General features: G+C 37.7%; 1 protein-coding gene across 12 annotated transcripts in view; it reads left to right on the forward strand.

Moving 5' to 3' along the window:
* Nucleotides 1-20,911, forward strand: part of ARHGAP12 (Rho GTPase activating protein 12) — a 76,388-nt gene that overhangs the window by 28,723 nt on the left and 26,754 nt on the right. For 7 of the 12 annotated variants that reach the window (XR_014849689.1, XM_085050384.1, XM_085050387.1 and 4 more), the window contains exons 3-6: nucleotides 4,405-4,668; nucleotides 9,551-9,691; nucleotides 11,272-11,352; nucleotides 19,608-19,733. Coding sequence is in view for 11 of the 12 variants with exons in the window: in XM_085050384.1 (XP_084906510.1) it covers nucleotides 4,405-4,668; nucleotides 9,551-9,691; nucleotides 11,272-11,352; nucleotides 19,608-19,733 (612 nt within the window). In the remaining variant the exon portion in view is untranslated. The remainder of the gene's footprint in view (nucleotides 1-4,404; nucleotides 4,669-9,550; nucleotides 9,692-11,271; nucleotides 11,353-19,607; nucleotides 19,734-20,911) is intronic. The other 5 variants (XM_085050390.1, XM_085050394.1, XM_085050391.1 and 2 more) reach the window with 4 other exon arrangements.

Consider the following 20,911-nt stretch of genomic DNA (forward strand, 5'->3'; position numbering starts at 1 on the left):
GACAGTATTCCCTTGCTTTCCTTCAATAGAATGTGTTTCTTTTGCATGAGTATGGACAACCTGTTGCTTGTAACTTCAGAAAGAGTATGGAGATTTGCCTTTACTTTTTTTTTTTTAAAGGTTCTTAATTTTTAGCAGCTACTTATAGCAATCTGAATGCTGCTACTGAAATGAAAGCTTTTATGTTCAGGTTCATAGCACTAAGAGAAGCTGCAGAGGCACGACAGTGAAAGCAATTTGATGTGCGGTAGGTTGTATTTTGCAGGCTAGCATTGCAGTTATTCTTTAAGCAGTTGTTCTAGAAGTATTTGTCTTGAATTTAAGTTCTGTAAGAGGAAAAAGGTAATTACCAGTTACAAGCAAATTTTGTTTTCTGGCTTTTTGTTGCTGGCATACTATGCTTCTTCACAAGGTACTTTTCATTACCAATATGTGTACATTTGCTTTCCATTGCACTCAGTTCAGGTTTCCAGAGGCCTGATAGCATATCTGTGGCCTTTGTTGAAAATGTTGACTGCTCATTCATGAATGATTAACAGGTTGTTTTTTTAAAGGCCCATATCTGCTTCCTACTGTGCCAGTATAAAAACTGCATTCTGAAAATGCTGTGTGTGCAATCTTTGAAGAATGTTGTGTGTTGATCCTGGAAACTTTGTCCTGCCTGCACAAAACTCTTCCTTATCAATTAGCAAGGATTCAGTGCTAGCGGCCTTTTCTGAGAAAATGAGGTTAAATGTGGTAGATTTCTGTAGTGTTACACAGAGCATTACTGAGCCCTGCGAGAGGTTCTTCAAATTGCCAGAGTGCTTAATGGGCTGTAGAATTCTCATTCATGTTGTAGTGTCACAGAAGTATTTCTGCTTTCTAATTTTCCTACATCATTTTTCTAGCGAGAGTCCTTCACTGTTCTTAGCAGGAGAAAGCAACAGGAAAAGGTCTGAAATCCATATCAAATGAATGTTGAAGTGTTTGGAGTGTAAGGCGTTTTGTGTGTGCATGCATGGGCATGTTGAAGGACGTGTTCTTGCATTTCTGATAGTGAGAAGACAAGGAGTCTCTTTGGAAAGATTTAATTCCATGTTTATGAGCATTCAGAGTTTGATAGTGCATAAAAAGGCCTCAGGGAGGGAAATTCTAGCTGGAAGTCCTGTTTAGTGTTTAGTACATATTTGAATCTCCCTTAACTGTGTATGTCTGCTATTTTGATCTAGGTAATGCTTTGTCTATTCAGATTAATACATTGTCACTGAGTAATGGCTTTGATAAATGAAAGTTAAAATAATTTGCTCTTTGGCTTGAAACTTCAAGGTTGTTTTTTTTCAGAACTCAGTTGTGATCTCACAAAATGGTCATCTGAAAGGAAAGGGGGAGGTGGCGCAGTGCCCTGAGCTCCACAGGGACATCCACTGTGACCTCCCTGAGTGGGAGGAGTGTGACCTCCCTGAGTGGACCTTCCCAGCTTGAGGGGTGAGGGGGCACTGACCTTCCTGCCAATGCTGGTGTAGAATGTACACTCAAGTAATTTCAGAAAACTCTGGACTTTCTAAAAGCTGTTTTTCTTATCAATAAACAAGAAATTAATGACAAAATTAGCTTTGGTAAGGTAGGGTGCTGTTGACTGAGCAAAGTCGTAGACACGACAACGTTGCATGGCTCGGGGAATGAGGAAGTATCGTTGTGTGCTACAAGGTTATTTAAAATAGTTCCTGATAAGAGAGTCATATCCCTCAAAGACGTACTTACGAGCTAAGCTGCGCATTGTAGTCAGATTGATGGCTTTGCATTTTCTTAATGCTTCACTGAAAGCAGTAACTTCCAGATGCTTTTCAAAAATCTTGCATTTCTCCCTGAAAAATCTGTCAGAAGAGAAAACAACAGAGAATGAAAGTAGCTGGAGGGTTGGCTTGGCAGGACAGCTAGTTGTCTTGCTTGTTTCTTAGGACAAAAGTTCTGTCTTTTCCTTGAAAACCAGAAATTGGTGTCTTGAGTTTGGAAGCACTAAGCATTCAGAAGAAAATCCTTCATTACACTTTCATATTATGTTACTGCTTTAAACATACCTAGTATGCTGCCCAAATTATGCGGCAGTACTTTGGCTGTCAGCTCCCAGTATTGGCTGAGCACATCCATGTCCTGCAGTTTCATCTGGAGTTGTCCTGGTTATAATACTGAAATGGTTGAAACCCTCAGTGTGAAGCCTTTGAGCCATATTCCTGTGTGTTGATTGAGAAAATGTTCCAAAAACTATACCGAGCATTCTGTGTCACAGGCTTTCTATTTGGAAAACACTTTTGTTAATACACACAACTATTCTTTTAATGATGGCACTTAACTGTCTTAATTAAAACAAACAAACAGCTGTTAAATGCAGGCCAGACAGCAAAGCCTTCTCATTGTCTTGTGTGAAAGAGGAATTTTAGGAGGAGGTGAGGGTTGTGCAAGCCACCAGCTCCCTGGGGCAGCAGCCAGGGTGCTTGGTGATGCCACTTTTGGCACTTCCTTGAAATACAGGAAGGAGCTGGAGGTTTGCACTTCTGTGGTGCAGGTGCATGGTGTTGTTTCCGTGACAAACCCTGTGGTTTAAGGCTTTACATGGGAAATGCAGCTCTGCAGGCTCTTAGGAAACCAAGGCAGAAATGGTGCTCTCAAACAACAAGGTGTCAAGATTACTGCCCCAACATCCCAGGGAACTGAGGTTCATCCCTGAAGAAATTAGGATGGTGCTTCATTCATAGTAGTGTTGTTTCTGCTCTTAGTGCTCTTAGTGCTCTCAAAAAAACCCCCAAAAAACCGCAGGCATGTGTGACTTGGATAGTAGAAAAATACCCTTTTAATGTTCAAGTTTTAAAACAGATTTTTCTATTGAATCAGGTATAGAAGGATACTAGTTAGTTTTGGCTCTCTGATTTTGCCAGTGCTGCAATTTTTTTTTCCACCACTTGTGGTTTGCCTCAGATGTACTGTACTTGCTATATCTAGTAAGCTGTGTTTTCTCTTTTAAAGGCATGCAAAACAAGTCCATGCCCGTTATAATCTCATTAAGTTCCTCTCTAGCTGCTTCCCCCTTTGGTTGTGGATATTGCCCATATTTGGTTCTACCTATGGTGCAATCAGTTTATATCTGATTGTGTGGTATGATATGCTGTCTTGCCTGAGCAAACCCTGATAATTTATGATTAGATGTGGCCTAGATTAGCATCTTATGATTTTAATGTTTTAAAGTACATTATAAAAGATCTTTTATGTAATGCAATAGCAACAGGAGGCGCAAGGACTTGTCTACAGCAAAGCTGCTCAGTTGAAACCAAGGGATGGTATAAATTGTACGGTTCCTTCCCTTAGAGTGCCTAAATATTGTGCCTCCAAATACAGAAATGGCAGTGCATTACCAGGAAGCTCTTTAATTTGGTTTAATAACTAGCTGCTTTCACAATCCCATAATCACAGCTCTTGTGAAAACACAGACTCTTACATTCTGCATGGCGTGTTTGTATTAGACTTTAAAAACTGAACATCTGAAGCTTTATTTCTCTCCTAAACACCGTAGCAGCTCATTTGGAAGTATTTGTGGTTTCAGTAAGTTCTGTGGTCTTTTAGCCATAATTCCTGCTGGCTGCTGCATTAGTAAACTATTTATTAATGAGAAATTGTCATTAGTGTTTTGATTTCTTGTAGGTATTTGTTGCTCTACTTTTGTGCGTGTATGTGAATAAAATGAGGTGGATAAGAATATCTGCTGAATTTCTACAAGAAGAGCGTTATAATTGAAACACTTGGTGGTATTTAAATATTTTTAAATAAGCATGTTTGAAAAGGCATGCAGATAAACCATCCAGGTTTATTCAGAGTTTCTCAGTCACAACATTGTGCTAATTTTCCAATTGAGCTGCCTGTTTAGACCTTGCTGAGAATACAAAAGTGCTGCTCTACATTCACCATCACTGCATTAGCAGTGAGGTGGAAAGGCTGGGGAACAATCTTTGCCTAGCAAGTGGCATCTCAGAAATGCTATGTATTGTCTTGAACAAGATCACATCAGTTACAGTTTCTGAGCAATACTTGAACTGTAAAGCTGAAGTTTTTCAACAAGGTATGGCAAGCATATAATTTTTTGATGACGAATCCAGTGTATTTCAAATCCACTGTAAGACATAATTATCAGCTGTCATCTGTAGAGATGCTGAAAATTTTGTTCAGTATTAAATAAATATAGCTTGTGATGTCTACCTTAGAATTAAGAATATGATGTTCTTACACCCCAGCATCTTGTGGCTGTCCTTTGTGCTTTTGTACTTAACAACAAAAAAGGGAGTTTGTTGGTTTGTTTCACTACTGTATTCTGATTTGTAAGGGAGCATTCAAAAATTCATTTGCTCGTTAACAGTGCATTTCTTCTCTCAATAGCCAACTACTCCACCAAGCCAAGGGAGGCCTGATTCACCAGTTTATGCTAATTTACAAGAACTGAAAATATCTCAGTCTGCACTTCCACCACTACCTACAAGTGCTCCAGTCCAAATAAATGGGGAATGGGAAACCCATAAAGATACGACAGGACGCTGTTATTACTACAACAGAGGATCACAGGAACGAACCTGGAAGCCTCCGCGGTGGGCCAGAGATGCAAGCATTAATAAAGGGGATTCCCACAGCCATGCAGATCATGAGGTAGTTCCTTCTGAGATCAAAAGCAATGAGTTTGTAATGCATATGAATGGTCTTTTGCTGTGGAATTTGTTATCTCTGAGTTTCAGGGTGCAAGGAGTGTCTTCCTTTGTCTTCTTGGTTATGTGTGTTGGTATGAAGTAGTCAACAGTTTCATTTTTGAGTTGCTTTTGTGTACAAAAATGTGTACGTGAACTGTGTTCAAGGCTAGTAACTTGTAAAAATGCCTGTGAAAACAGAACCATAGCAGATATTGCTACTTTTGACTAAACTATGTTCAGGCCATAAACATATACTTTAGATATCTATCAGTGGATTTTTTTCATTATGTAAAAGTTTTGCTTTTGCAAAGCCTTTTGGCAAAGCTTTGCTTCTGACCTTGCTTGAGGGAGTTCAACCTTACCGTGAAGTTATTTATGTTAAAAGATGATTTGGACTAATATTTGAGGTGCTGATTTATTCTGTGCAGCCAGTTGCTAGGGAAAGCCTGACTTTGGGGTGTGTTCATCTGAACTGCAGTGGTTCAGATAAAACAAAGGAATAGTTGGAAGATGGATATTATTATTGAAATATGCTTAAAATAGTGCTCTTTTGTCCAAACTGTACTGAGGTTAACCAGTTTCCTGATGGAAAGAAAAAGCAAATATTTATCAAGAAATCTTCTGCATATTTTACTTCTATACACTTTTCAAATATATATAGTTTTGGTGGATTTTCTCTTGCACTATATAACCATATATAGCCTCTCTATGTATCCTGTATATATAAACTATAAACCAAGTGTTTACTTTTAAAATTGAATTGTGGACTGCTCTAATAGTTTTGGTTGCTGGAAGCCTGTCACAGAAGTCTGCCTCTGGAAAGGCAGTAACAGGAACAGGAGGGAAAGGGAAAAGGAAACCTTTCATTTGCTTTGGCAATGGCCTTCACAGCAGCCATGACATCCACAAGCATTTAAATAGCCAAATTTTCTTGCCACAGGCAAATGGCAGCAACAGGCAAACAGATGAAATGTTTGTGCCTGTCCCTTTGGTATCTCTGGTGATGGTCTATTAATTTATCACTGACTGTCCTTTTGCTGAATAAGACTGGTTTTGGTCTGGATAAGGTGATTGCTTTTTTAAGTAGTGATTCTCCTTGTGGTAAGTGCAACTGGTTTTCTCATTCTTGTAGTTCTTCCTTCTTTTCACAGAAGGACTTGCAAGAATTCTTTCTACCTGCCCATCTGCAAGTGATCCCTCTGACTCTTACGTATTTGTCTGTACCATGACTTCACCATAGGGCTGCATCTTCAGAATGCTTGATTTTTAAATTTTTTTTAAATTGCCCACAACTTCTTTCAACTCAGTTCTTCTGTTTATTTGTGATGTTTCAGGTACCACAAGTTGGCCATCAGACAGTTATGTCTATCAAGTTTTCAGCCTTTGTCAGACCAGTGAATGATCCATGCTTTGGTTTTTACCTAGACACTGAGACTGTATTTCCAGTAGCATAAGCTCCTTAATTTGTGTCTTGTCTGGGTTATCAAAATGTGAGTTTAGGGAGATACATGTTGCAAGGTCATGTCAATCCACTTCCCACTTACCAGTATGTTGATTTTGAAGCTGCCTTTTCTCCTACCCCCCTTCCTCTGCTTTCCTTTTCTGTTAATTTGGGAATTTATTTCACATTCCACTGTTTGTGTTCCTTTTTGGTTTTGACCTCTGGCTACTTAAACCAATATAGAGTAAAGGTTGAGATCCAAGCTTAAGCGACAGTAAAATGTAGGGCATCCCAAGTTTTGTCTGATTAGGAAAAATTAGAGCTAACGTCTTAATAATTATAAGTTGGCTTTTATACTAGTCTGAGTTAAGACTCTTACAGTAATAAAAGAGTACATGCAGAAGGATTAAATGCTAGTTTCTGCTGATTTGTCCTCAGAGGAGCTTATGTTGTAAAATTATGTAGCAAAATGGCAAGGTGATGTAAAAACAAGAACTGAGTGATCCCATATTCTAATATATGAGTAATCTATGAAACATGACATATAGTTGGGCTTTGAACTTTGTGATTAGGAAATAGAATTTTATTGGATAATTAAATAGGGGCAGAATTGTGCCTTATTTGCCACAGTAGCTGCTCACAAATTTGGCACAAAGAAAACAGTCATGACAGTTAAATGGATGTTTCATGTTACATGGATAGGATGTGGGGAAGCAGTGAAGTCCTATCAACAGGGACTGTAAGAAAGTGTATAAGATTTTGGGATTACAGATAAAATGAATTAGAGGAAGTGACTTGTGAATGTATTTGCGGAAGGAGTGCTTAACAGTAACTAGGAGAAATTTGTCAAGTGAAGTGATTTAATTAAGTTGAAGTGGAAAAGGAATGAGATATCACAATATCAGAGAACTCAACCCCCTAATACATACATGGGAGATCATAATGTGAAGTAGACATCCACAAATTACTCAACAGCTGTAGAAATGCAGTGGGTATTAATTGAATTTCAAAACTAGATTTAAATCATGTGACCAGGATGCAATTTCATTCCATGTTTTTTGTTTCAGAATAAACAAATGGTAATAAAGGGGTGGTAGCTTCCTTAATTAGTGTTCTTCCTGATTATTTTCACTTTCACAAGTAGTAGTAACTTTAAAAGCTAGACTGGTTAAATGATAGAGAGACAGCTGTTCCTGTTAAATGCATGCTAATGAACTGGTCTCTGCCCCCAAGAATTTTCCACGTAAATGGAAAAAAGCCAAGAATGACAGTAGAAGCAATGATGAGGCTTTCTTTAAGTGTGGTATAGTGTAACTGAGGCTGAGACTTAACATAAAGCACTGACAATATGAGAAAAGCATATAGGCAGTTAATGCTGAAAACGTGTTGAAATTGAAATTGAAAGCTGTTAAATGTGGTTTGGCCAGTGTTCTCTAAACCTTGTTGATGCAGCTTTAACAGTCATTCCTGACAACTGAGGGACAAGGAATGCACTAGCTTGGTAAAATTTGTAACAACTCAGGAATTTTGTTGAAGTTTAGTTCTGCAAAGGTAATGGGATATGAGTTAAGCCTTGAAGCATCTAAACTATTATTATATGGATGCCATGCATACAGACACATTAACAGTCGTTCTTATTGAACAACAGTGGTTTTTCTAGGAGAATTTTCATTTTTAGGTCCTCTGTTTAGATTTACCTGTGTATGGTTTCTTCAGTATCAGGAGTTGCTTGGAAGAGGCAAATACCTATGTATTATATTATTAGGTCATAATCTCTGTAGATAGTAATAATAAAAATGTCCAAAGTCTTCTACATTGATTGGCCATATGTCAACACATTTAATATTTAACCAACAAAGCAATGTAAACTTAAATACGTGTATTTAAGTTTATAGTTATCCTATGAAACAGTAGTGCAAATGGGGCCAATAGCATTCTTTACAACTCTTCAGTCTTAATTCTGCAAGTGTAAAAATGGGACTGAAGACTCCCCCCACAGCCCTGTGGTTAGAAATTGGCATGTGAGAATTTCACATTGCCCCATGTGCAAGAGAGGTAGCACTGGTTAATCCATAGTTTATGTGCTCACATTCTGTAAGCTGTAGAGGATATTTGTTTTCTCATGTTCCTTAATTAATGACCTAAAAATTTCCTGTGGGTTTTGCTATGCTTGGTAAGCTGGCTCATGTCTGTGGAGGGAGTTTTTGTCACACAAGTGGTAAGGTACTCAGAAAAGTAACACCAAACACCTAAGTAGAAATAATTTGGATATGCCAATGAACATGTAGTCTCTAAACCCACTGACTTTTAAAAACTGGGGAGTTTGGGGTAATTGAATATTTTTGGTAAGATCTAACTTTTTTAGGAGAAGTTTTTTCCTATTTAAAATTGAAATTGTGTCTCTCTCCTGCCTTACAGTTTTTCTCTTATGGCAGTGTTTTTGAACCATAGTATTTTACTCCTGCAGTTTCTGAGTAGCAGGGTGTCTTAAATGTTATGCATCCTGCTAGCTGAGGATCCAAGACATTGTGAAAGGAAATCTGCATAGAATTCCTCAGGAGACCACAGCATAGAGATGTTGTGGGAGATGAAAGCAGGAAGATTTTTTTTTGATGCATGGAATGGATACTTAAAATAAGACTACAATGTGTTAGCAAGGCGATAAACAAGGTTTATGGGGGAAGAGAAATTTTTTGATGTGTGTAAAATATTTTCTCTGCATTACCATCAAACTTGTTCCTAGCATCATAATTCGTTTCTACCTTCAGAAAACAATTTTCCACCTCAGCTAGCTGTGCTTGGTAGAAAGCCTTGCTTTTGCAGTGCTCCTTGTCATGTGCATCAGAGCTGGAAGGAGGGAGGTAGAAATTTGTAATATTTTAAGGTGCATTGGACAAATACTATAAAATGCTAGGACCTAAGAAGATGAAACTAGAGTTTCACGTTGTCTTTAATCACTATTGTGTTTCCAGATGTATTTGAGAAAAGGAGAAGGATTTAGATATGAAATCTGGGATGTTGCCAGAAAACCAAGGTAGCAGCCCTCCCAGTTTTTTTTTTTAAGGCAATGCAGATTACTAAAGCTGACTCTCTTCATCATTCAGTAATGTAAATTTGTAGGATTAAAATTTAGATAGGCAAAACCCCTGGAGTTTAAATATGAGTAGCTGAAACCTGGTATAGTGGAAATAAAAAAAAATGTATCAGTATAAGCTAGTTGCTCTGAAAATACTTTGGATTGCCTGTACTGTAAAAATGCATCTCATTCTCTCATGTAAGATATAAAAATGTGAACTCCCTGATTTCATTACTATTCTCTTTCTAGTCAAATAATCTTTGATCTTTCAGATTTTAAAGCGCTTTCATTCTCAAAACTGCCTTATATGTTTCTGACTACTTGTAGCATCTTTCATCAGAAGAAAACGACCACAGTTCTTGTTACAGCCAGTCAGATAGTCAGTATGGTTCTCCTCCAAAGGGTTGGTCAGAAGAGTTGGATGAACATGGTCAAACCTTATATACCAATGACTATACTAATGAAAAGGTACTTTTTCCTTCTTCTCATCATGTGTTCTAAATCTTTTCCACTAATTCACTTCTAGAAATGAAAACATCATTTCCAAAAGTGAAGAGCATACCTCAGCAGTAGCTCCTTTTTTTTTTTTTTTAAATATGCATGAAGCTTTAGCAAGTGAACTGACTTTTTTTCTTATGTATGTTTTTTGTTATTTAGAAGAAGTTTTAGTTCTAGTTGCTTATTAGATTATATTAAATGAACATACCATGTGCAATTTTTTAGTTCCTGAACACCCCCATCTTCTTGGTTACACTTCACGAATGAACTTCCTACCAATAAGTTTTTCTTACTGTCTTTTAAGAGCTGCTCTTGTCTACATAAACCTTCCAGTTAAGGTATTTTTAAAGTGAATATAATGCTGCTGTATCACTTTCTTAATTTCCTTTATTAGAGAGTTTTGCTACTGCTTTCAGATGTAGACAAACTTCTCAATTAAACTACAGCCATATCAGCAGATCTATGCAGATTTGTGTCCTATTCTTATTATCTAATTGCTACTGACAACTTACTGTGATTATGGACATTCCATAAAAAATTCTCCCACATAGGGTAAATTACTGTATTTGTTTACATTTGTAAAGCAGCCCATTTTTCTAATTGTTCACTGACATTGCATTTTGAGGTGTTTTGACTTCTAAAGTGTTCACTGAAACAGTACTTTGTTTATCATATTATAGCATCACCTCGTCTCCAGTTGAAGATTGCAAGTTTTATTTGCAATGAATTTTTAAATAATTGGATTTTATGTCAGTTTTAGAATTTTATCCTCTTTAATCTGTTTCTGGCAAACATCTGAATAACACGTTCCTATGTTTTACCAAATATGCAGCCTTCTTTTTTAATTGCACTGGGATTGATAGAAAGCAGCATTTGCTACCAGACAGTTATAGGAAGGCAATCTTGTGAAACATGTTTGAGCCAAGAGCCTTGCTGTGAGTGTTTCTGTATTTTTGGCAATCGTCTTGTTGATTTTTGCTCATTACAATTCTTTTCTTTCTGCATGACCAGTCCCAGTTGTTGTGGGTTTACCTCTTTGATTGTGGGAGGTGCTTGTAGAGGTTACAGAAGTTATATTGTCTTCATGATTTCTCTAGAAACTGCATCTCATGTTGCCATTGATGTTTTAAAAGTTGTTCAAGAAGTGCATATATCTTTCAAATTATGAGCAGTTGCTGGTTGAGCTTCTTGTAATTTTATGTATAAGGTCCTGATGCAGATCTGATGGAAAGATTGTGCCTCCCTAAACTGACAGCATAATGTTGATAAGTATGAGATATGGCATCTTAAAAATATCTACTTATTGCAATCTCTTGTGTGATATTGCAGGATTTCTTTTCTGAGGAGTTACAGAAGGAAAAAATCAGGATGCTGAAAACTGTTGCTCTCATTGCAAACGAACCTTCGTTAGTTAATGGAGGTTGTGCATTAGACACTGCTGAAGTGGATGGCACTTAATTAAAAATTAACCTTAAATCTCAGGTCTCAGAGATTTGCTGTTGTGACTGTCGCTCTGATTACATTTTCTATCATCACATTTCTTTCTGCAGTGGATAAAACATGCAGATGAGCAAGGTAGACCATACTACTACAGCGCCGATGGTTCCCGATCAGAGTGGGAATTACCTAAGGTGAGTGGCCTAAAAAGGAAACTTAAACAAGCTGGGGCTTTCCTCTCTTCCTGAATAGATGTTTTCTGTGGCCTTGAAAACGTGAGGTATTTACCACCAGAGGACTCAGATATTGCTCTTTGTTATTTATTGCATTTTTGTGGACTTCCTGGTTGTGAAGAGAAAAAAAAGATATACTCAAGGACATGAAGAATGGATGTATGTATCTATTCAGATGTCAAAGAAGATCTGGTGTCTTTGCTGAACTGAATAAGGGTTTTATGTAAGGCTGCAGAATAGTATCTGTGATTTTTTTGCAATAAAGAAAACCTGTATAGGAAAAGGAAAAATCTTCACTGAGAAACTGTAGTCTATTTTAAGTACACTCTAAAGTGCTCGTATAGACAAGTGTTGAAAAGCAGAAGTTTCAGTGGAGATTTGTGGTATCTTTGAGGATGACACAGTTTCACCAGAAGCATGTTCTGGTATTTATTGATTTTGTAGTGAAAATAGAAATTTGTACAGAAGAGACAGACCTAGGGACACTTGGTAGATTGAGGGTGTATCCAATACTATTTAATTCTCATATTCACTTTGAAAAACTATAGGGCATTTGTCATATGGATGTTATGTATGTCTTCCCTGGTATTTGTTTGTTCAATCCTACGTAATAAGGTGTGACCATTAAAAAATGGTTTCACACGAAAGTGTGTTTCTCCATTATTGTTTTATCAATACAAAAATCAGTATCTCAAGTCATTTCCACTTAGAAAGGAGCAACCTTAATAGGTTGTGCTTTCATAATATTTGTAAGATAATATTTACACTGAAATTTATGAATGAAGTTATATACTAAGCTGTTTTGTCATTAGAAGAATTTGCATCTGAGTCACTGAAGAACTGAGTTAGCTGTGAGAATTGTCCTGTTAGTCTGATGTGTTAGATAACTTAAATTTTGTAACATGCATCAATGTACCAATAGAACCTGTCCCTATTGGTTTTAAAAGCTATTTAGCTTTTGATTATTTATTAGATTCATTAGAAGTCTGAAAATCTGATAGACCAGGTTTTACCACAAGCAATTATTACTTCAGTATGTATAATAGAAATTAATTTTGGGGAATAATGTCATGCCTACTTCATTCTATGACTTCTGCTGTGCAGAAAGTGTTGACTTGGAAGAAATTGTGTTTCACAAAAATAGACTGAGTTTGGATTTGAATTAAATAGCAAATTGCCTTTAATCCAATTAGAGTAAGTCACAAAGGTAATCCAGAACTGTTAACCTGAGGCATATTAGCATAAAGGAGTGGGTTCTAGTATTTGTTTAATCATGTTGAGTGATTCTTAACAAAATCTGAGTTCTGTTGTATTAGTAGTCACCTCAAAAATGAAACATAGCCTTTGGTTTGTAATTTGTGATCTGATATGCCTTAGTTCTTGTTTATTTGAAAGTGATCACATATAGCTGTCAGAAATTTCCCTTGAAAATTATTTCTTGTAATCCATTTGGGCAGAAAATACTTTTTAGTTCCTTCTTGAAACTAAGAAATCTTGTCTGTCAGCAAATATAAGGTTAACAGAAGAAAATGAGCAATTGACTCTGAGATTCATGGTCCAAGAGTCTCTGTATTTCCAGAAATCCTTGGCTTTTAAATTTAAATTCTGTGGAATAGATTAAACATTTCAACAAAAGATTTAGCTAGTTTACATAACTATATATTTGAAGATGCTATGCTTGTGAGTAATTAAGCATAATTAAAGATTAGTCTCAAAGATCTTGCTGAAGCTGGCTCTAAAAGTACTTAAACCAAATGAATTAGAAGGATAACTCAGACCACAAAACTCCTTTGAAGAAAAAGAATCTATACTGAAAGGTCTCTTGAGTAGTGAGAGAAAACCATAGAAAGATCTCAGCATTGCAACATTTGCTTAAATGAAAAGTTACTAGGAGAGATCCTGCTCTTGCTCATTTTTCCCCCCAGTGTATTTAGCACAAATATTACCTTCCAAATCTTGTGAAATAAAGTGATGGAATAGCATGGTCATGTAGTGCTATTAAACCAGAAAAAGAAGAGAATCCTTTTGTTAGATGGTTCTTAATAATCTGGGTTTCATTAGAACTAAAAATGGTTCAGAGGTTTCTGGAAATAGCACACTAGCTGAGCTAATACTATGACATTAAAAATCTTCAGAGTAATAGAATTAACTATAAATGTGCACATGCTTGGGAATAACACAGTGTTCTTGTACATGTTTTAAAAATTGTGAGGGTAGATGTTGGGAAGGGAGGGCAGTTACAAAACAAATTACTTTAGACAGTCTCACAGAAAGCCCTCCAGTCATGTGAATTTAAATAACATCTAGGAATAGCTGGATGCCTCTGGCTAAAAATGATGTTTCAGATGGAGCAGCTTTGACAACTGCTGAAAAGTCTATTAAGGCTCATGATGAGTGTGACCCAGCTTTCTGCAGTGGAAGAGAAGAACATTCTGAATTAATCTTTAAAATGGATAATAATATTTTAATCATAGTTTCTACTAGATCTTGCAGAAGGCTGTGATTTCTGATCTGCAGCATTCTGCTGTATTCAGTTTTTGGTTCTTGCCAATTATTAAAAAACAGAACAAAACAAACACAACCAAATAACAAAAAACCCCAACAAACTAACAATTAAAAGTTAGATCACTGTAATAAAATATGTTTATTTCCTGTGTAGTGAAAGAATACTGTCTAAATTCAGGTTAAGAAGGGCTACAACCCTATTCTAGAAACCTACTTTTCTAATGGGAGTTTTATGACCTAAGCAAATGAGAAATCTGTATTAAGGGTGAGGGAATTAAATTCATCTCAGGAGTGAGAACTCTCTGATTTCTGAAGTTTTAAAAAAAGTTAACCTATCAAAATGACAAAAAAGGGGTGGGAAAGCTATCTAATAAATATTGAAGTAAATAGCTCAAAGGAGAGTTAGAGAGGACAGCCTAATAAAAAGTAGAGATGAAAAATGCATTCCTAGGCCAGTACCTGGCATAAGAGCATGAAGCTTGACCTTCCTCTGAGCGAGCTTGCTGATCCAAGAGTAGCCTTTGGAAGAAAATGTGTGTACTGTAAGCCTCTGGAGTGCACTTAGTTTTAGTGTTAATATTTACAGACTGTGATACTGCAATTGCATCTGTTCTTCTCACAAGCTCCTGCAGTATAAGCTCTCCTTGCTGTATCCACAGAGGAGGCAGTAGCTGGAGGAGCTTCATTTTTGGCAGTGTTAATGGACCAGCAGTCTGTCAATTCACTCTGTGCATTGCCAGCATTGGGGGTGAGCTCAGGGGCCTCAGTTCTGGTACTTGGTGAATGGTTTTCCTGCTGGAGACCTGATAGCTGTCAGACAGAACATGCTAGCTGAAAAAATTACAGTAGAACAGGGTGCAGGTAATGTCAGGAATATATCATGCAATCAAATGGTGAAAGAAAATAAATAGGAGATGTAAATAAAGCTTGGTTGTCTTAGGTTAATTTGTCTTGTTCTGAGCTCTGGTGCTGGATTTGAGGTCACATATCATGTGTGCTGCATTTGAGTCCATTGCAAGTCAATGCACTAGGCAGTTTCATTAGCAATGGTGAACCAGCTTTACATTCTTGTTCTAAAATTTGGGATTGGTTGGCAAAAGTTGAGACAGCCTCAGCTCCTGCAAGGATCCAGGTGGTTTTTAACAACACAAGTGATACAACAAGCCTGAGTTAATTATAAGAAGACAGGCTTTTTTTCTGCCTCTTCTCTTTAATGTGTGTGTTTTTACTCACAAAGCTGGGTCTGGTCTTCCTTGTTTGTCCTGGAGTTTAGTGGCTCCCACCTTACCTCTGCTTTTGCTTGGGCACACAGCAGGACCTGTGGCAATCAGTGATGACTTGGGGCTGCTCATCAAAGATGAGCAGTCTTGGTGACCCTGAGGATTTAAAGGGGAGGCAATGGGTGTCCAAGATAACCTACTTTGTTCAGTTGGCTATCCAGAGGTGTCTTTCAGTCACTTGCACATTTCAGCTAAACCTGCTTGGTCCAATGGTTTCCTCATTCTGCCTGGATTTTGTTCCTTCAGTGTGACTGATGCCTCCAACTGCTGCCACCCTGACATGCTATAGCAGAGAATGAGAAATCTCCTTTCCCTAGAGAAAGGAAGGGAATGAAGTCCTTAAAAGGACAAAAATAATCCTTATTTATTTATTTATAGAGGTTTAAGAAAAATGTGTTACTGATTTAGTTGATAAGAAAAGCAAAAGCTGTAACATAGGTGTTGTGTCTGTCACAGCACCAAAAAGGTTTATTCAAAGCCAAGGACAGTAGGAGCACTAGAAAGTCATTTTGTTCTGAGGCAACTTTAATTTTTTTAAAAATAAGATTCTTCTATTTCAGACAGTCTATTGGGACAACTGCAAATAACATATATGAGGTGCTTAAAGGGTACTAGGACAGCGCAATGTTTTTAAATGCTGCTCTTTTGATCTTTGAAGTAAGGTAGAGGAAAAGGCTTCACTTCAGGTCTTTACCAACTTTCAGTATTGGTTGCTTCCCAGTCTTTTCTCCCTTAGGCAACCCAGTTACTTTCATTTGGCTTAAGATGTTGCTAACACAAACCAAAAAGTATCTTTTTTCTGTTTCCTAAAGCTGACAGATCTGTGTCATCTCTGTAAGAATGGGGACAACTGCTACAAATAACTTGAAGGTGTTACATTTGTTTCAGGCACAATTAGGCTAGGACAGAGCCTTGAGCCATGCCATGTATCAGCTTAAAATTAAATAGAATTCACTCAGCCAGTTGAGAAGGTTAAAAAATTTTATACTGAGGCAACGAAAGCTTTTTAATAGCTGGAGAAGGTATTGAACAAATTTAGCAATGGAAAGAATACTGTGTGACCTAAATTTACCCCACTGGTGTCCTTAACCTACAGCAAGAGCTGTTACAAAAAAAAAAAAAATATCTGTTTTGCTTGGTGTGTGCAATCAGAGAATGAACAATTTGGTTATGTGCTCCCTATGTGATAGAAGATGCTCCCAATGAAATGGGGAACAAGCTGAGGTGATGTGCCAGAGGGGTCAATGTAAAGCGACAAATTTGTTTGTGGAGGATTTTCAAGGAACAGTAGTGGGTAAACTTGGGAGTTGTGTGCTGCATTTTAAAAGAGCTTTAGAGTTAGGAAAATAACACTGCACCCTGAGACGATGCTATTAAGGCTCATGGTATAGCAGGGGTTGTGCCACCAGGCAATATGCGCTCTTGAACGGGTCAGTTTTATTGTAGTGGACAGCCCTTGCCTGATCTCTGTCATCAAGATTACACCAAGTCTTAGGCATAGAAAGCCTGCTTATGGTTATGTAGAAACAAGATTTAGCAAGGGAAGGCAAGCCCAGCCTAGTTTCTGGTAAACACTGGTAAAATACTGCAAATGCAGGAGGAGAGAGAGAGAGAGCAGCTCCTCTGCAGGTGGGAGTCCTGTAGAGTGTCAGAAAGGAAACTGCACCTGAAGCTGTTCTGCAAGGCCTTTTGAGCTAGGGTTGGGTTGGAGCAGAGCAGAGTTGCAGGGTGGTGTCATCCAACCAGGCAAGGCTTCCAGCTCTAGTCACCTCTCCCTAGCCAGTGGATTCTGCCTGGTCTAGAGGATGGTGAGTTCTGCTGGACAATGCACAGTCTGGAGTTGTGTCTGCATCTCCCTATGATTCTCTTTGGAGATCACAGACCTATTAATTTATTTTAAAAGTGGAGGCTTGTCTTGAGCTCAGAAACACACAATCTTTTTATTTCTATATCACCCTCCCAGTGTGTTTTACTATTTATAATTAATAAAACAAATAAAAAAATCTCATAGACATCTGAGAAAAGAGGGTTTACTTGAAATATTTATTGCGAGAAAATGGGGCAAAAATAGATTTCCCTTTAAAGATGTTCCCTTTAAAGGAATGTTCCCTTTAAAGACTTGTCAGTTTACTAACACTGTTTATGTCACCAATGCAGATTATTTAAGCTGCTAAAATGCATAGAGTTCAGTATTCCTGAATTGTTAGCAGTGCTTTGTTGATGAGCTCCATATACTGTTGCTTTGCTTTCATGTTAAATATGTTTAGTAAAACGTGAATTTCATGTTTCTCCTTCAAGATGGGGTTGCCAGTTGGAGAAGTTAACTCCTGGTGGCTTGTGATAGTATCAAATGCACCTTTTAAATATAGATCATCTGAAATTATGCTTGTGCCCATATCCTAACTCCTAAAATGTACTTAAGTACAAGATAAATTATTTCAAAATACATATTTGTTTATTCAATTCCTTGTATTACTCAAATGGAAAGTGCATGGAAGATTTCCATAAATAATGTATACCAATGTCAGCACTGTGTAAATCTATTTCTGAAATAAACAGTTTTGTTTTGTAGCAAGAAACGTGTTTGAATTACCTGCTTAAATGGGTTAGAGCTGCTGCAAGAATGCTGTTTGTTGGAGCCTATGTGATTTAGACATAGTTTCACTGAAAATTGTTTTGATTTTAGTTTTAATGCTGGCAGACAATTTTGCTGCATGTTGCTCAGCTTGCTGCTTGGTTTGGGTTGTAGGAGCACTGGCAGAGTGGGTATTTCCATAACAAGAAAGAAGCTGTACTAGGGTCCTTTCAGCATGTATCATGGCTCAGCTTTTGATTTAACAAGGAGACAAACTGAGAGCTGCTTAAACCTCAGCATTGTGAGGAAGCAGTTGTCATGTGAGTGTAAATGTGCTGAAGCAGTACAGAGGCAGTGCAGGCTCGGAAGTGACTTTCTGCAGTGACAGCTGATACATTGTTCTGTACATGAGCTACTGAATTTCATTCTCAGCACTGCAACATCCATTCACTTGGGAGTGTTTTATGCTAAAGTTATTTAACTTTTAAGCATCTGTTGGCTTATTGGAGCATTAACTAACTGTTCATAGTAAAACACAAAGCTAACTCAAAATGTCATGAATACCATAGCAGCAGCAATGCTGGTTCTTTATTTGGGCAATAAATATAACTGTATTATGCAAATTTGGTTAGGTTTATGTTGTTTAGGTTAAACCTTGCCATGCTTTGCTGGTATGTGCAGGGAAGGGTTATTCTGTCTTTGAACACCTGAGGCTCTGAGCTTTCAGCAGGAAGATTGTAGAGCTCAGTGTCCTTGCAAAGATAATTGCTTTAGCCTTCTCAGGTAAAGGGGGCACTTGACTTTCCTTTGTTACTTCTTACCCAGAGGACTGTAGTGCTTTACATTACTCCACAAATGCTGCCTGAAGTTTCTTTCTATGTGCAGATTTTAGTCTTTTGATACTGACTAGAAAGAATGAGATTTTTATAAATCACTTAAAACCTCCATACATTGATGTTGTCTTTTCTTGTTTGTGTTTTCAGTATTAAACTTTGTTTGAAATATTTTTAGAATTTTTTATAAGGTATTGATTGTGATGATGTAAAATGGCAACACAATTAAAATTATGCTGCAGTTCTGAGATCTACTTAAATGCTGTGTCCTTCCCATGACTCTCATGTTTTCTTAGTGAGTTTGCATGCTCTTGAGATACTAGAAAACCTATGTTATGATAAATATGGTCTCTCCTTGGTTGTTACAGCTCTGTTAAGTCTTAAAATTATTTCCTGCAAAACATTTATTTTCTATGTTTATGGAATGTGTACATTTTGTACATGGTGTGTACATCTCACAACAACAAATTATTTTATAAGCAATTTGATGTGTTTATTCTGAAAAAGCAAGTCCTCACTCTCATGTCTCCTCTCCTAGGCATCCCAAATCTTTGGGTCAAAGACAGTCATTCCCAGGCAATCATAACAATCTGAATGCCTGACTGCAGGATAATGGGGTTTTCTTTTTCTTACACAAGAGCTGGACATGTGCTACAGTACTGTCTGTGCAATATGAAGAGTGAATCTTTAAATCTTTTATTTAATTCCTTGGTGGTTCTCAATACCCTGATGGGTTGCATAATCAGCAGTATCTGTTGCAGAAGAAACCAAACATATCTCTGCCAATTGAGAGTATTATCCCAACACACCAGTCTTAGTTACTGCCTCAGAGAGGTCTGTGGGAGAAAGGACAATTCTGAAGACTAAATGCAAAATAAAACCAAGGCTTGTTTTCACACCCTTGGGTGGTGACATCAGAAGTCTGAAAATTTGCACTATTTAGATATATGAGTGGTATGTCCAAGTCTTGTTTGCATGAATTAGATTCTACTTACAATTTTACTTTTCTTTTCTTTTCTTTAGTATAATGCTTCACCACAGCAGCAGAGAGATATAATAAAGAGTAGGAGTCTGGACAGGAGGCTACAGGAGCCAATAGTTTTAACAAAATGGAGGCACAGCACAATTGTGCTGGACACCAACGACAAGGTAGGAGCAAGTTAAACAGCATGCTGAAATGCCACTTGTTTCTGATGTGTGACATATTTAATGTACCAGAAATTACTATGCCTGAATTTCTGAAATTTCATTTTTTTATGGTCTCTTGTGTCATTGTGCATAACATGCACCAAAAGAAAGGGTTGTTCTATAACTTCACTACTGTTACTTTGTGAACAGTAGCTCTTTTCTTGTCCTTGAAGTATTTTAACTAGTGTTAGTTCAGGGGAAAAGCTGTGCATGGTTACAGTAGGTCTGTAATATTGTTATTGAAGGGCAGAGGATAGTACTGAAAGTGCTGAAACACTTGGCTTTGATCCTCTCCAGAGCTGAGCTGGTGTTCAGTTTGATAAATACTGTGAGTCAGTAACAGCAAAAGCTGTTCTCTGCCCATTCTTAGGGCATGTTCTTGATAGTATTTTTGGGCTGTACAGTAAACAGATGCTGTTTAGGCCAACAACGAGACAGGGCCCTCTCCCTTGCTCTCCCTCTGCTTTTCACCTTTTTTCCACTTTTGCTTGTGCTGGGCCATTCTGCCTGTGACCGAGGAGAATTGATGTGAGCTGAGCTGGGAGGAACTGAAACTGTTGGTGTGGGGTGGTGACATGCTGGTTTCTGTAACTTTGCTTCAGTCCACCCTAAGATTCCTGGCAAATGAAATACATGGTACTGCTGAATTCTTAGCGCAGACTACTCAGAATGACATACCAGGAAATGGCTTTGTAAGCTCCCTTTTCCTAAAATTCTGAGAAAAAAAATTAAGTGAATGCAGATCTGGAAGTGTGAGAAAAAGCCTATGAGTGGCCTTGTATAATCGCAGTTGTCAAAACCAAACTAAAACAGGCAAAATACAGTAGTTGTAATGACAGTGGATCTGCTACCCAGAGCATTACTTGCTCGACCTGTTGTTTCCATTTTAATGGACTCGTTTTTCATGAGTTGACTTAACTCTTCAGAACAGGCTTTATTGGATTTGATCTTGAGCTTTTGAGTTGTCAGTTTAGGATATATCATGTGTGGAGTTGAGGAGGCAGTGGGCCGTGCTTGGCTGGAGACTTTGCACCTCTCGGCATTAATTCAGCTCAAGCAATTCTCAGATCCTGCTGCTGCTCCTTTCCCCTCCCTCCTCCTCTTCCTCTGCCTCACGCATCCTTCTGTACTCTGTGTGT

The sequence above is a fragment of the Lichenostomus cassidix genome, chromosome 2, assembly GCF_008360975.1.
Source record: "Lichenostomus cassidix isolate B80296 chromosome 2, HeHo_3.0, whole genome shotgun sequence".
Lineage (NCBI taxonomy): Eukaryota > Metazoa > Chordata > Aves > Passeriformes > Meliphagidae > Lichenostomus > Lichenostomus cassidix.